Here is a 12,549-nt window from a genome sequence, read left to right on the forward strand (position 1 = left end):
CAATTCAGGAGAGGTCCATCAACTGTTCGTTTATAGAGCTGTCCTGACAACATGGTGAATCGGGTGGCTCTGAATTTGACTCTCTTAGCGGCAATGGGGTCAACAGGCAGGGTGCCGTCTTCAAGATATTTGGCAATCTCGTCCTTCCATGATTTGGGTTCTGCGATCGTCTGAACCTCTGCCCCGCTTGCGATGCTTGGTTGCGCTCGAACCAGAGCAGTAATCTTGCGATCTCCAATTCCATCCATGGCGGCCCCGAATTTGGATAAGGCATCCACCTTGTCGTTTTCTGCTCTAGGGACCTGCAAAACCGAAGATCTGTCAAATTTTCTCATCCACTGCTGAGCGATCTCTTTGTAAGATGTCATGGTTTTCTCCCTCGTCTCATATGTTCCTTCGATCTGCAGCGCAATTAGCTGAGAGTCCGTGAACACCTCCAAATCTTTGGCGCCCGCCTGGAAGGCGAGCTCTAGTCCCAGTATAAGCGCTTCGTACTCAGCTTCATTGTTGGTCACGGGGAAGGCCAGACGAATAGCTGCTCCGATCTCGACTCCCTTCGGTCCCTGTATCCATACTCCTGCTCCTCCACTGTTGGCGTTCGACGCTCCATCTACGTGCAGCATCCATTTGGAGGTTCGCTCCTCGACCACTATGGGTAAATTGGGTTCACTTGCTAGTTCTATCACAAAGTCTGCTAGTATTTGCGCTTTTTGGGCCGTCCTAGGTCGATACTCTATGTCATGTTGCCCCAACTCTACCGTCCACTTGATTAGTCGACCTGACGCTTCGGGTCGCGACATCACGTGCTTCAGGGGGTAATTCGTTAGCACGATCACTCTATGTGATTGGAAGTATGGTCGTAGCTTTCGAGCGGTGACCACCAGCGCAAGCGCTAACTTTTCCACCTCCGTGTATCTTAACTCGGCTCCTTGGAGCATTTTATTCACGTAGTAGATGGGATTCTGTTGGCCTCCCTCTTCTCTTACTAACACCGAACTGACCGCATGCTCCGATACGCCCAGGTAAAGGAACAGTTCTTCACCCTCCTTCGGGTTTGCTAATAAGGGAGGGGTTGTCAGGTACTCCTTCAACTCTTGCAAAGCCTTCTCACACTCCTCATTCCATTCGAAGTTTTTGGGCTTCCTCAAAACCCTGAAAAAGGGGAGACTTTTGTCTGCTGATCGCGAAATAAACCTGCCGAGGGAGGTGATTTTCCCTGTCAACTTCTGAACCTCTTTGATCGTGGTCGGGGATCGCAGATTCATGATGGCCTGAATTTTTTTCGGGTTAGCTTCGATCCCCCGTTCGCTGACCATATATCCTAAAAACTTACCTCCACCTACTCCGAATGTGCATTTGTCTGGATTGAGTTTCATCCCGTATGATCTCATGATAGCGAATGCCTGGGCGAGATCCGCGAGGTGATCCTGCGACCTCTTGCTCTTTACGAGCATGTCATCCACGTACACCTCCATCGTTTTTCCGAGCAGGTCCCCGAACATCTTGTTAACCAGGCGCTGGTATGTGGCTCCTGCATTCTTTAAACCGAAAGGCATCATGTTATAACAAAAGATTCCTTTTTCCGTGATGAAAGAAGTCTTATCTTTATCCTCCTCTGCCATGTGGATCTGGTGATACCCCTGGTACGCATCCATCATCGAGAACATCTCGTAACCTGCTGTAGAATCCACCATGACGTCGATCCGAGGCAACGGGTAGGGATCTTTTGGGCACGCCTTGTTCAGATCTGTAAAGTCCACACACATTCACCATTTCCCAGAGGACTTGGGGACAAGCACCACGTTAGATAGCCAATCAGTATATTGAATCTCCGCTACATACCCGGCATTGAGCAACTTGTCCACTTCCTTTCGGATGATTTCGTTTTTGTCGCTCCCGAATGATCTCTTCTTCTGCCGCACGGGTCGCATTGCTGGATCTACGTTTAGTCTATGCACGATCACTCCCGGGTCGATCCCCGTGAAATCAGACGGACCCCATGCGAACACGTCCATGTTCTCCTTTAGAAATTCAATCATCGCCATCTCCCTCTCCTTCATGCTCACACCTATCCTGGTGGTTTTGTCAGGCTCCTCGGGGGTGAGCCGTACGACTTTGTATTCCTCGTTGGGCTTTAGATGTTCAGACTCATAGGGTCGTGGTTCAGCGTCCTCCTTGACCTTTCTCTTCTTCGCCTCGGGTTCTCCCTTCAATGATAAATTGTAGCATTTTCGGGCCTCTTTCTGGTCGCATGCTACCTCTCCAACCCCTCGATCCGTTGGGAAATTTCACCTTCATATGGTAAGTGGAGATGACCGCCCTGAACAAATTCAATCCTGGCCTGCCCAATATCACATTGTACGCGAAGGGTGTGTCCACTACCAAGAATTTTACCATTGTAGTCCTCCGTTTGGGTTCGTCTCCTATGGACACTGGCAACTCGATCATTCCTAAAGACGTCACTTCACTTCCGCCGAATCCGACTAGCGGTGTTTTGACCGGCTCTAACCGAAGATTTTGTAAGCCCATTTTGTCGGTCACACTTTTGAAGATGATATCTGCAGAACTCCCACTATCCACCAAGACCTTGTGAACTGTGAAATTCGCTATGTCGAGCCTGATGACGATTGGGTCGTTCATCTCCCCAGTCTCTTGTGGTTTATCAGAGCTGTTGAAGGAAATGGCTTCCTCTTCTTCCACCTTCAGCACGAACTCTTTTCCTCGGCTTGAATTCATAGTCCGGGCGCATCTCTTCCTATCTCTGTTCGAGCTATTCGAGCTAGAACCCCCTGCAATCGTGTAGATTACTCCTTTAGTTGGCGCATTATTTCCGGTGGTTGGGGCGTGTGTCGACTTCGAAGGTCCCGGGTTCCGGTCTCGGCTCCTCGACCTGCTTCTCCTGGGCTCTTCCCTGCCCGCTTTGCAATTGTGAGGGACTCGATCTCTAAAGTACCCCTGTCTCATTAACCTCTCAATTTCATCTTTTAATTGGAAGCATTCTTCCGTGTTGTGCCCCCTTTCCCGGTGAAACCTGCAGTATTTGTTAGAGAATTTTTTGGAGGGGGTATACCTGGTGTGCCTCGGCCATTTGAGAACATTCGTATTCTCGACCATCATCAACACCTTTTCCCGTGACATTGGCAGTGGGGTGTAGTTGTGATATTTGGGAATGTACTTGGGTTCCCTTTGTTTTTCTTGCTTTTGCCTACTCCCCCCGGCCTCTCTCGCCTCGTTAGTTCTTTTGTACATCTGTTCACGCTCCTTCCTCTCGTAGTCCTTCATCGCATTCATCTCCTCCTCATCGATATATTTCTGGGCTAGAGCCATAAGTTGCTCGGCATCTCTTGGCGGGTCGCGTGCAAGTGCAGACGCGAATGGACCTTTTTTCAAGCCATGAATCAGGATACTGACCATCATATCTATGCGTAGATCCTAGATCTCTATCATTTCGTTGTTAAATCTCCCCACGAAGCTCTTCAATGTCTCGTCCTCTCTCTGCCGTATAGTAAATAAGTGGGTGGCAGACCTCTTTTGTTTCCTCCGGCTCGCAAAGTGGAAGGAGAATTTTTGGATCATTTGTTCATGCGAATCAATGCTCCCCCGAGGCAAGTTGGTGAACCATTCTTGCGCTTTTCCCGTCAATGTGGTCGCGAACAATTTGGCCATGATCGGGCTTGGCTGTCCGTATAAGTTCATCACCATGTCGAAGGCTGCTACATGTTCGTAGGGATCCTTAGTTCCATCATACCTTGGCAAGTCGGGTACTCGGAATCTTGGCTCTACCACTTGGACCAGGATGTCATTGCAGAAGGGTGAATTTTTGTTGTGGGCGACTATTTCCCCTCGCTTTTTGAGTTCGTCTATCTATCTGTTGAGGTTCTCTATCTGCTTCCCTACGCTTTCTACTTCCGCCCGCGAGATTACTGGTTCTCTTCTCTTCGCACGACTGTGGCTGCTGGAGCCGGCGTCGGATGACGCTGGTTGTTTACTGCGATGCTCACGTTCGCCTTGCACTCTCGACTCTCTCAGCGGCTCCACATTCTCGAATAACTGCCTCCTTGCCGTTTCTTTGACCAGCGGGGTCGCGGTCCTTCTTTCGTATTCCACGATTGCTTTCCGGCTAGCTTCCTCTATCATCTTCTACAACTCATCAGGAGTTAGTTGGATGGTCGCTCCCGCTCCTTTTCTTGGTGTTTCTTCTTCCCCGGCGTTTCTCCTCGATGAACCTTCCATTATGCTAAGGAATTCTCAGATGTTCCCACAAACGGCGCCAACTGATCCGGGTCGAATAATGTGATCTCAAGATTCGATCTCCACACAGAATGCCAATTCGTCCAAGACCAGATTTTGGGTTCCCTGAAATAAAAACACGAACTGTGAGCTCGTCGGGCACGTCCCCGACAATGACCTCCGACGCTCAAGTTAGGTTGATCGAGAGAAATAGGTTCGATCTAGAAATTCGGTATCAATTAATACGTATCAGTTACCTCATTTATGGTGCGTCGGGGTCTATTTATAGAACACAGTTGTACATCAAGTACTGGGCCACGTGGCCTCATCTCGTCGGTGCACGTTCTGATCGAACGGTGGTCCCTGTCCGGGTCTTCGGTCGGTGTATGCGATCCGGGTCGGGTCAACTGCGACCCGCCTGCTACAACGTATGCGGATCCTGATCACGAAATGACTATAATGCCCTTAATGAGGGGCGTTTTGGTCCTTTTGTAGGTGCGATATTTGGATACTCATCAAAGTCTATTGATCACAAACGTTGTCGTCTTCATTGCTTTTGCCCAAAATTGTCCAGGAACGTTTGTGAAGCATACTTTGGCATATTTCTGCAAGGTGCTTGTTTTCCTTTGGGACACGCCGTTTTATTGTGGAGTGTTGGCACACGTGAACTGCTGGCATATTTTGGCCTCCAGAATGAAATCTGAAAACTCATTTGAGGTGTATTATCCTCCATTCTCAGTTCGTAGACACGAACACCTCTGTCAATCTCTGCTGACTTCTTCAACTCTTTGAATTTCGTAAGAGTTTCAGATTTATTCTTCATAAAATAAATCCACACTACCTCGAGAAATCATCAATGAAAGTCACTATGTACTTCATCCCTCCAATGGAAGCTTGCTTGACCACAAAAAATACTATCCTATTCAAAAATTGTGAAAGTGATGAACAGGATTGATTTTAAATTAATTCCTTCAAAAGTAGAAATAAAATAAAGATAAGGGGAATTTTGATTAAAAATCTAGATCTAAAATTAAAGAGAAAAAAAGAGTATTTCAAAGAGTAAATATGAGAAGAATATAATAGGTAAAGACAAGATTATGCTTAATTTTACGGTTGATCATAGATACAAAGATGACAACCATTCATGATAGATAAGTGGGTTATGGCCATTGGTACGAACTAACGACCTCACATTTTTTTACGATAGTCAAGAAACGTCCGTCGACTAAATCCCTAATCAGTAAACAAACCTTGGGGACGTTCTTAAAATTTAACTTAGATACAACATTAAGAACTAGAAAGGCCCAGTCTAACCAATAAATTTCTACGAGGATTTATTTAAGTTAAATTGTGCATTTTCCATAATATAATCGAAAACTTCTACACAATCAATTATGTTGTGTTACCACTAATCATTGAATTAAACAAACAATTACGAATTTTCAAATTCAATTGGCTAGACAATTATTCTTGACAATGAACAATAGTACCTATCATTCATAAATCAGATTATTTGTTATAAAAATACAGAAAACAACACAAATATCAATATGAATAAAAGTAGAAAATATAAATTAGATATTCAACCCATTGAAATTAAGCATTTACTGAGTCTTCAACCAGAATTAAGATATAACCTATCATGCTAAAGGGAGCACGAATATGAATTGTAGTTGTTGTTGATTTTCTTGATCCCACCGATGACTTGAAGATCGCCCATTGATGCAATGTTATTCACCGAATGTCCACGAACTTGACAAACTTGGGTCTGATACCAGATTGTTGAAAGAAAAACTCGCACACAACTTGGTTTCACAATAAAATGCTACTCATGCGAATGATTAAAACAACAAAATATTAATAGACAAAAGCAAAATGACTTCAAAGATTGCTATTAAATTGAAGACAGAGAAATGCTTACCAAGGAGTGATTTAATTGACTGACACTAAAGCCTTTTATATAGGCAAAATAACAATGGTAAAATGCTTCACATTGCCACCAAAAAGAAGCAACTAACCCACATCTCCTAAATAGTAGAGCAAAAGCAACAAACCAAATGAGAAATGCAACTAATTAAACAAATAAAATAACTTGGTCAAAGCCAACCAACTAGCTAGTGTTGTATTTTAATAGTCATTAGTTCCATTTCACTGCTCTACAGAGATTTTCTGTATTGTATTCAGCAGGGACAAGAACTTGTTTCTGTATCATTCCTATGAGAAAATGAAAAAAATTTAAATATAAGGGAAACACTTCTTGAAGATTTATTGGAACGGTCTATTTCAGTTGAAGACATATAAAGAACTTTTTCCACTGTAAAGAGCTTACTTCTTCATTACCAAAAATCTTTACAAGTAATTTGTAGGGGGAAAAGATAGACTACTCGACAAGGCAAAACAACTTTCAAGCTCAGTATGATTAAATGAAAAACATTTACCCACAAAATTATGACTATATAGGTACGTTAAGAAGCAAATAAGCTTGTCACCACAAAGTTCATCATGAGGATATGAAGCATTTTCCTTGATCTTTATCTCCAGGCATCTTCGTCTCCAAATCCATCAAGAAAAATAAAAAAAAAAAATGAAAAAACAAAACAAGATTCGACACATGATAAACTTATATCCATCTAAACATCTGCGACAAGGGTTGGGGATGGAGAATGAGAACAGTTTCAAGGAATTGATTAACATAGTTTGCCTTCACGGCACTTGAGTGCACCAGCATAGCGAGTGAGTCTTCCTGCGAACGAGCCAGGTTTGAACTTGATCAAGCTCTTCTCTGTCAATGGAAGGTTTGTGCGTCTGATTGCTGGCCCTGACTCAACAAAGTAGGCTCCATTCGTGAACTTGTCACCCTCAGACCTCCACTGCCATTTCTCCCACTCGCTCTTCTCAGCAAACATCCTCTTCGTCACCTATTACAAAATGTGCTTTTAGAAAATTTTCATGCAATTTGTGTATCTTCCCATTAAGCAGAAAGGTTAAGTACTTATTTATTTTCATACCTCCTTAGTGTGTTGGTTATTTGCAGCTTTGAATCGATTACCCTGGCTGATAATGGTGGGGTGTGCGCTACCGCCGATGGCATACATTTCCCAGTGGGAGTAGTCATTGTTGATGACATGAACGAAACCCCATCGGATCCTCGGCATCCTTTGGATCAAACCTTTCCCGAAGCGGTTGAATGCAACAGTGATTTGCATTATTGAATCTTTAGCCGTACTATCATGTGCACCCAATAGCATCACCTGATCCACCAGAGAAACAAGATAAGGTAAAAGGAGAAACCCTCCAATAAATCTTGCTTTTGCCTCAGGAAAATCAAATACATGGTGGATTTTGGAGTCATCAGAGAAGTGCTAATTATATAACTTGAAGAAAATTAAGGTGATGAGTCGACTTACATCGTTGTGGTGGTTGAATTTGCAGTTGGAGATGGTAATAGCTGTGGAACCCTCGATAACATCAATGAGCCCGTCAGTGCCTTTGGATAGGGAAACATGGTCGATCCATATGTTGTTGGAGTTAAACACAGAGATACCATCTCCATCGCTCCGGGTACGTAGACCGATGTGGTCGACAGCGTCTCTAATCATTCCACCAGGCGCTGGATGAATATCATGAATTCGTATGTTGTGAATTATAACATTATGGACAAATTGGAGTGTGATGCCTGCGCCATAGGCAATGTGGACTTTTGCTCCTCGGCCATCGAGGGTCTTGTTGCTCGCAAAAAGCAGCTCCTCTTTCAGCTTGATAACCATGTGGTTGGCGAATATGATCCATAGTGGCTCTTTCTGGATGGCTGCGTGGCGAAGGGTTCCGGGCTTTGGCTTGTCCATGTCATCATCCGATGGATCAGTCACAACGTAGTATCTTCCGCCTTTGCCGCCGGTGGCACGGTGGCCAAAGCCACGGGCACAATCCGCGAGCTTTTGTCTATTTTGAGCCCAGTTGCGGTCGCAGCGCCAACATCGGTCAATGGGATTTGTGGCTTTGCAGTCATCTTCTTTTAGGCGCCTCTTTCCAACTCTTTCCCGTAACAAAGTCCTATATTTGCATGACGTTAGTAAAACATCTTTTATCACACATTTGATGTCATTGTTAATTTATATCTAGTTTAGTTATTTATTATAATTTTAAAAAAAATTAAAGGCAGTTTGGGCTTTTAATTATAACCATTTTTTATTTTAGTCCTTTAATTTCTAGGATTGCAAAATAGTTCTCTAGTTTTTTTAATTGCTCAATTTTGGTCCTCCTTTCGATGAAATTTCTCTACAATTGCAGAAAAAGCCACCTGGATGTGATGTGGCATTTTAAATTAGGAATAATAATTCTATTGGTTAATTATACATGATATGTGGCAATTGCATGAATTTAATTAAAAAAAAGTAAAATATGACTTGGTATTAATTGCCAAATCATAGTAGAAATTTTTTATATATATGCACAATTATATATAATTATATATATACATTACATATAGGACGGCGACGGCCAACCGCCGCCTCAATAGTGACGGTGTAGCCCCTGTTGTTGCCAAGAAAAAATGGGCGTTGTTGTTGCCTAGGGGCAACGACTACGCTCTTTTCTTCTCTAGGCGACGATTATCGTCGCTGAAAGGTTCAAAAAGCTAGAGGACCATTTTGCGTGCAGCCCTAAAAAATTAACGGACTAAAATAAGAAATGAGTATAATTAGAGGACTAAAATTGCCTTTAATTCTTTTAAAAAAATACATATCAATATATATGACACTGACACGAAAGTGCAATAGAAGAAGATTGGTGTCTTATACAAACTTGGAACATGAAAATGAAAGAGAGAAAGAGGTGACATTGCATTTTGTAAACCAAGAAAAAAAAAGGTGAGAGAAATGATTTACAGTGGCAAAAATATTTTTTTAGTCCAATAAAATAAGAGTAGGTTTTTTTTGGTACCATAATTATAACAGGTGACATTTTTAGTCCAAAAAATGTGATTTGGGCCTTTTTAGTCTTAAAATTACAACACCTTTTTAGTTCTAAAACCACAACGCACATGGTTGTTTGGAGCTAAAAATACGTGATTATGAATTTTATGGCACTAAAAGTGACACTTGCTATATATGATACCAAAATAAATTTTACCCTTATTTTATACACAGGATAAAAAAGTATTTTGCCCGATTTATAGAGTGCTACTTACATCTATCACGTCAAAATCAAAATTGATATTTGGGGTATATATGGATAGATTTACTCATTTTATAATATAACACTCTTACAAATTAAAATAAGTATATAAAATAGATAAATATTTTTTGCATGCTTTCAATAAATATCGAAATAACAAACACATTTGATACTTTTTTAGTTTTCTACCAAAAAAATCCACATATAAATATGTATAAAACTAATTTTGTTAATAATATTATATTCTATATTTAAATAGTTAAATAATATTATTTTCAAGAATCTATAACTTTTAACTTTGTTCAAAAATACATATAAATTGACTTAATACTTATTAAATTAGAGATACAAATTATTTTGAGCTCATGGACCGTTCTAATCACATGCTAAATTATCATATCTTCTTCTTACATGACCAAATAAGATCCAATGATCATCCATGAACAAATAAGGACATTAAAATGTATGTGATTGGTTAGATTTAAACACAATCAAAACTTTAAAATATATATAAAAATTTGGAAAATAAATCTCGACTTACTCGCTAACTTGATAGTTGAGGTCGTCAGCTAGTTTTTCAGGGTTGGGATCAAAAGCCTTGAGGGCCTCCTCAGAGGCTACCTCAGCCTTCTTCTGTAAATACTCATCGTACTTTGCAATGGCTGCACGAGATTCTGGTAGTAACAAAACAAGTGATAGGACGCCGAGGATGAGGGGAACCGACAACTTGTGATTCGTGAACGCCGTCGTCATGTTGCTCAATTGTTTTGTACTTGTTCTCACCTTAAAGAACACGAATCACTGGTAATTTGGCCAGTGATTCGTGTTTTTTCTTCTCCTCCCAGAAGATGTTTTGGAGATATATAGCTAGTCTTGGTAATTAAGACATATATGAATATTGAAATCAGTTGGGAAGACATGAAGGATGAAGAGATACATATACATATTAGAGAGGAGACAGGTAAAAGAGGTTGACAATACATGCGGGAAAAATGGAGAGCCGTTTGTAAGAGTTGAAGACTCTATGAATTTTAGCTTATGTTGTATAATAACTTGAGGCTAATTAGGGTCCCAATTCATCTATGTTTAGGAGGAATGTTATGCATCTCTAACCAACTTTTACCTAATTCCTTTATTTGTGGTAAGTTATTATTATACGCAATTTACGAGTTTCTGGATGATTACTTGTAAGTATTATTAGTTAGGGTAAATTACAGCCACTTCCCATGAAGTTTGATGTAATTACAAATATTTTTTTTGTTATTTGAATATTTATAAATTCCTTTCCAATTTTAAAGTCCGTCTGACGACAACCCAATTCTATTAGCTTTTGTTAAGTTTTTATCCATTTTTTTTTATGCTGAACTGTCCAAAACGTCCTTTTAAATTGTAAATTATAAATTCTATATATTTCTTTAGAATGTTTTAAAATATTTTTATGGACTAAGATGCTTTATGAATTATTTACTTTACTCACCCTCAACTTTTCTTTATATATATTTTCTTATAATAAAAAAAATCAATAAAGTTAGAATAGTAATTTTTACCTAACCGTCTAAAGACTGTATAATTATTTTCTCAACTGATTCACTAGTACACGATGTTGATTCAAATCAATGTTCGAATTAAAATGGGATGTAATATACAAGAACTAATAAAACATGATTAATTTATAAAAAGAATTTCATAATATAAGTGCAAAAGTACAAATGAGAGGGTGATTGCCATATACAACATCTGTGATAAATTTGCTACTTAAAAATTTATCCATTACAAGTCATTAGTACGCGATGATTTTTGGACAAAATATAGTTGTTATATCTCCACGGTTGTGGCTAATTTTGCGACTAGGAAGGATAGTTATATATTTAAAAAAATTACTGAAAATGTGCACAAAATGAATGAAAATCTAGAGAGGGACAAATGTAAGAGAAAATTATATGAAAGATTTTTGAATGGGTTCTCATCAGAGTTTGATGAATAATCTGATGAGGAATATGTACAGTCAAATTTTGAAACTGATAGTGAGACAGTCGTGTTAGAAGATATTGAGGCTGAAAGTGATGATAACATCTTTTCCAAACAAAAGGGATTTAATAAAGAAAATGAAAAGAGTGATGAAAGATAAGAAGAAAACTGTAATGACTGAACAGATACCTGAAATTGGGGATGGGGATTGGACTAGTGATAATGGGGTTGAGGAATTTTTTGCTAGTTTGCCAGGTAGTGATGATGATTCAGTTGATAAACATTTTGTGTATAAAGAGTCCACAACAATGAAAGATTTAAATTTAGCTGTTGGAATGAAATTCAAAGATGTTGCAGAGTATAGGAAGGGATTCGTGCATAAGAAATTGCTATGATATTGAATTTACCAGAAATGAGGCCAAAAGGGTGACTACCAAATGTAAAGTAGTGTCGTGCGAATGGAGGATTCATGCATCACTAATAATGGGGGGATCTACTTTTCAAATAAAAACAATAAAAGGCAATTATACATGTGCAAGAACTTATGATAATAGACTTGCCAATGCATCATACTTGGCAAAAGGAATTGAAAAATCGATCAGAGTTCATCCTACAAATTCAATCCAACAATTGAAAAACATAATTCTAAGAAAATGTAATGTAGATCTTAGTATATTCAACGTGATGAGAATTAAGAAAAAAGACTTGAAGCAGATTAGGGGGGAGGATGCAAAACAATATGAAATGCTGTGGGATTATTGTGAAACTGTAAGAAACTTCAGTCATGGCCATAAGATAATTCCTAGAAAACTTAAAAATTCTGATCCTCCAATTTCTGACAAATTGTATTTCAGTCTGTGGGCCTTGGAAAAGGATTTTTGGAGGGTTGTAGACCAATCATAAGGTTAGATGGTTGTTTTCTCAAAACTTGTTATGGGGTCAAGTACTTGTGACTGTTGGGAGGGATGAAAATGACAATATGTTTCCAATTGCAATGACGTGCAATTTGAAAATAGGGAAACATGGTCATGGTTTGTGGGTGAATTACTTGATGATATAGGGGTTTCGGCACTAGTAAATGGAGTTTCATTTCTGACAGACAAAAAGGGTTAATTGAAGCTTTCAAAAATTTGGTTCTACATTAGCACATGTATCAAAATTTTAAGCATAAATTCA

General features: G+C 39.9%; 1 protein-coding gene and 1 pseudogene across 1 annotated transcript; one reads left to right on the forward strand and one right to left on the reverse strand.

The window, feature by feature from the left end:
• Positions 1-6,739: 6,739 nt before the first annotated feature.
• On the reverse strand, positions 6,740-10,331 carry LOC105168631 (pectate lyase). Its single transcript, XM_088884160.1, has 4 exons — positions 9,947-10,331; positions 7,638-8,283; positions 7,239-7,481; positions 6,740-7,148 (listed from the first exon to the last, which is right to left on the reverse strand). Exons 1-4 carry the CDS (start codon positions 10,156-10,158, stop codon positions 6,918-6,920), a joined length of 1,332 nt encoding a protein of 443 aa, XP_088740286.1. The 5' UTR covers positions 10,159-10,331; the 3' UTR covers positions 6,740-6,917.
• Positions 10,332-11,546: 1,215 nt separating this feature from the next.
• LOC148787293 (uncharacterized) lies at positions 11,547-12,326 on the forward strand (annotated as a pseudogene).
• Positions 12,327-12,549: the final 223 nt, after the last annotated feature.

The sequence above is a fragment of the Sesamum indicum genome, linkage group LG8, assembly GCF_026168435.1.
Source record: "Sesamum indicum cultivar Baizhima isolate 11 linkage group LG8, ASM2616843v1, whole genome shotgun sequence".
Taxonomy (NCBI): domain Eukaryota; kingdom Viridiplantae; phylum Streptophyta; class Magnoliopsida; order Lamiales; family Pedaliaceae; genus Sesamum; species Sesamum indicum.

Coding starts and splice junctions, on each gene's coding strand:
- LOC105168631 (XM_088884160.1), bottom strand. CDS start 10,158: ATGACGACGGCGTTCACGAATCACAAGTTGTCGGTTCCCCTCATCCTC. Junction 8,284..9,946: donor CTCAACTATCAAGTTAGCGA/GTAAGTCGAGAT, acceptor ATGCAAATATAG/GACTTTGTTACGGGAAAGAG. Junction 7,149..7,238: donor ATAACCAACACACTAAGGAG/GTATGAAAATAA, acceptor ATTTTGTAATAG/GTGACGAAGAGGATGTTTGC.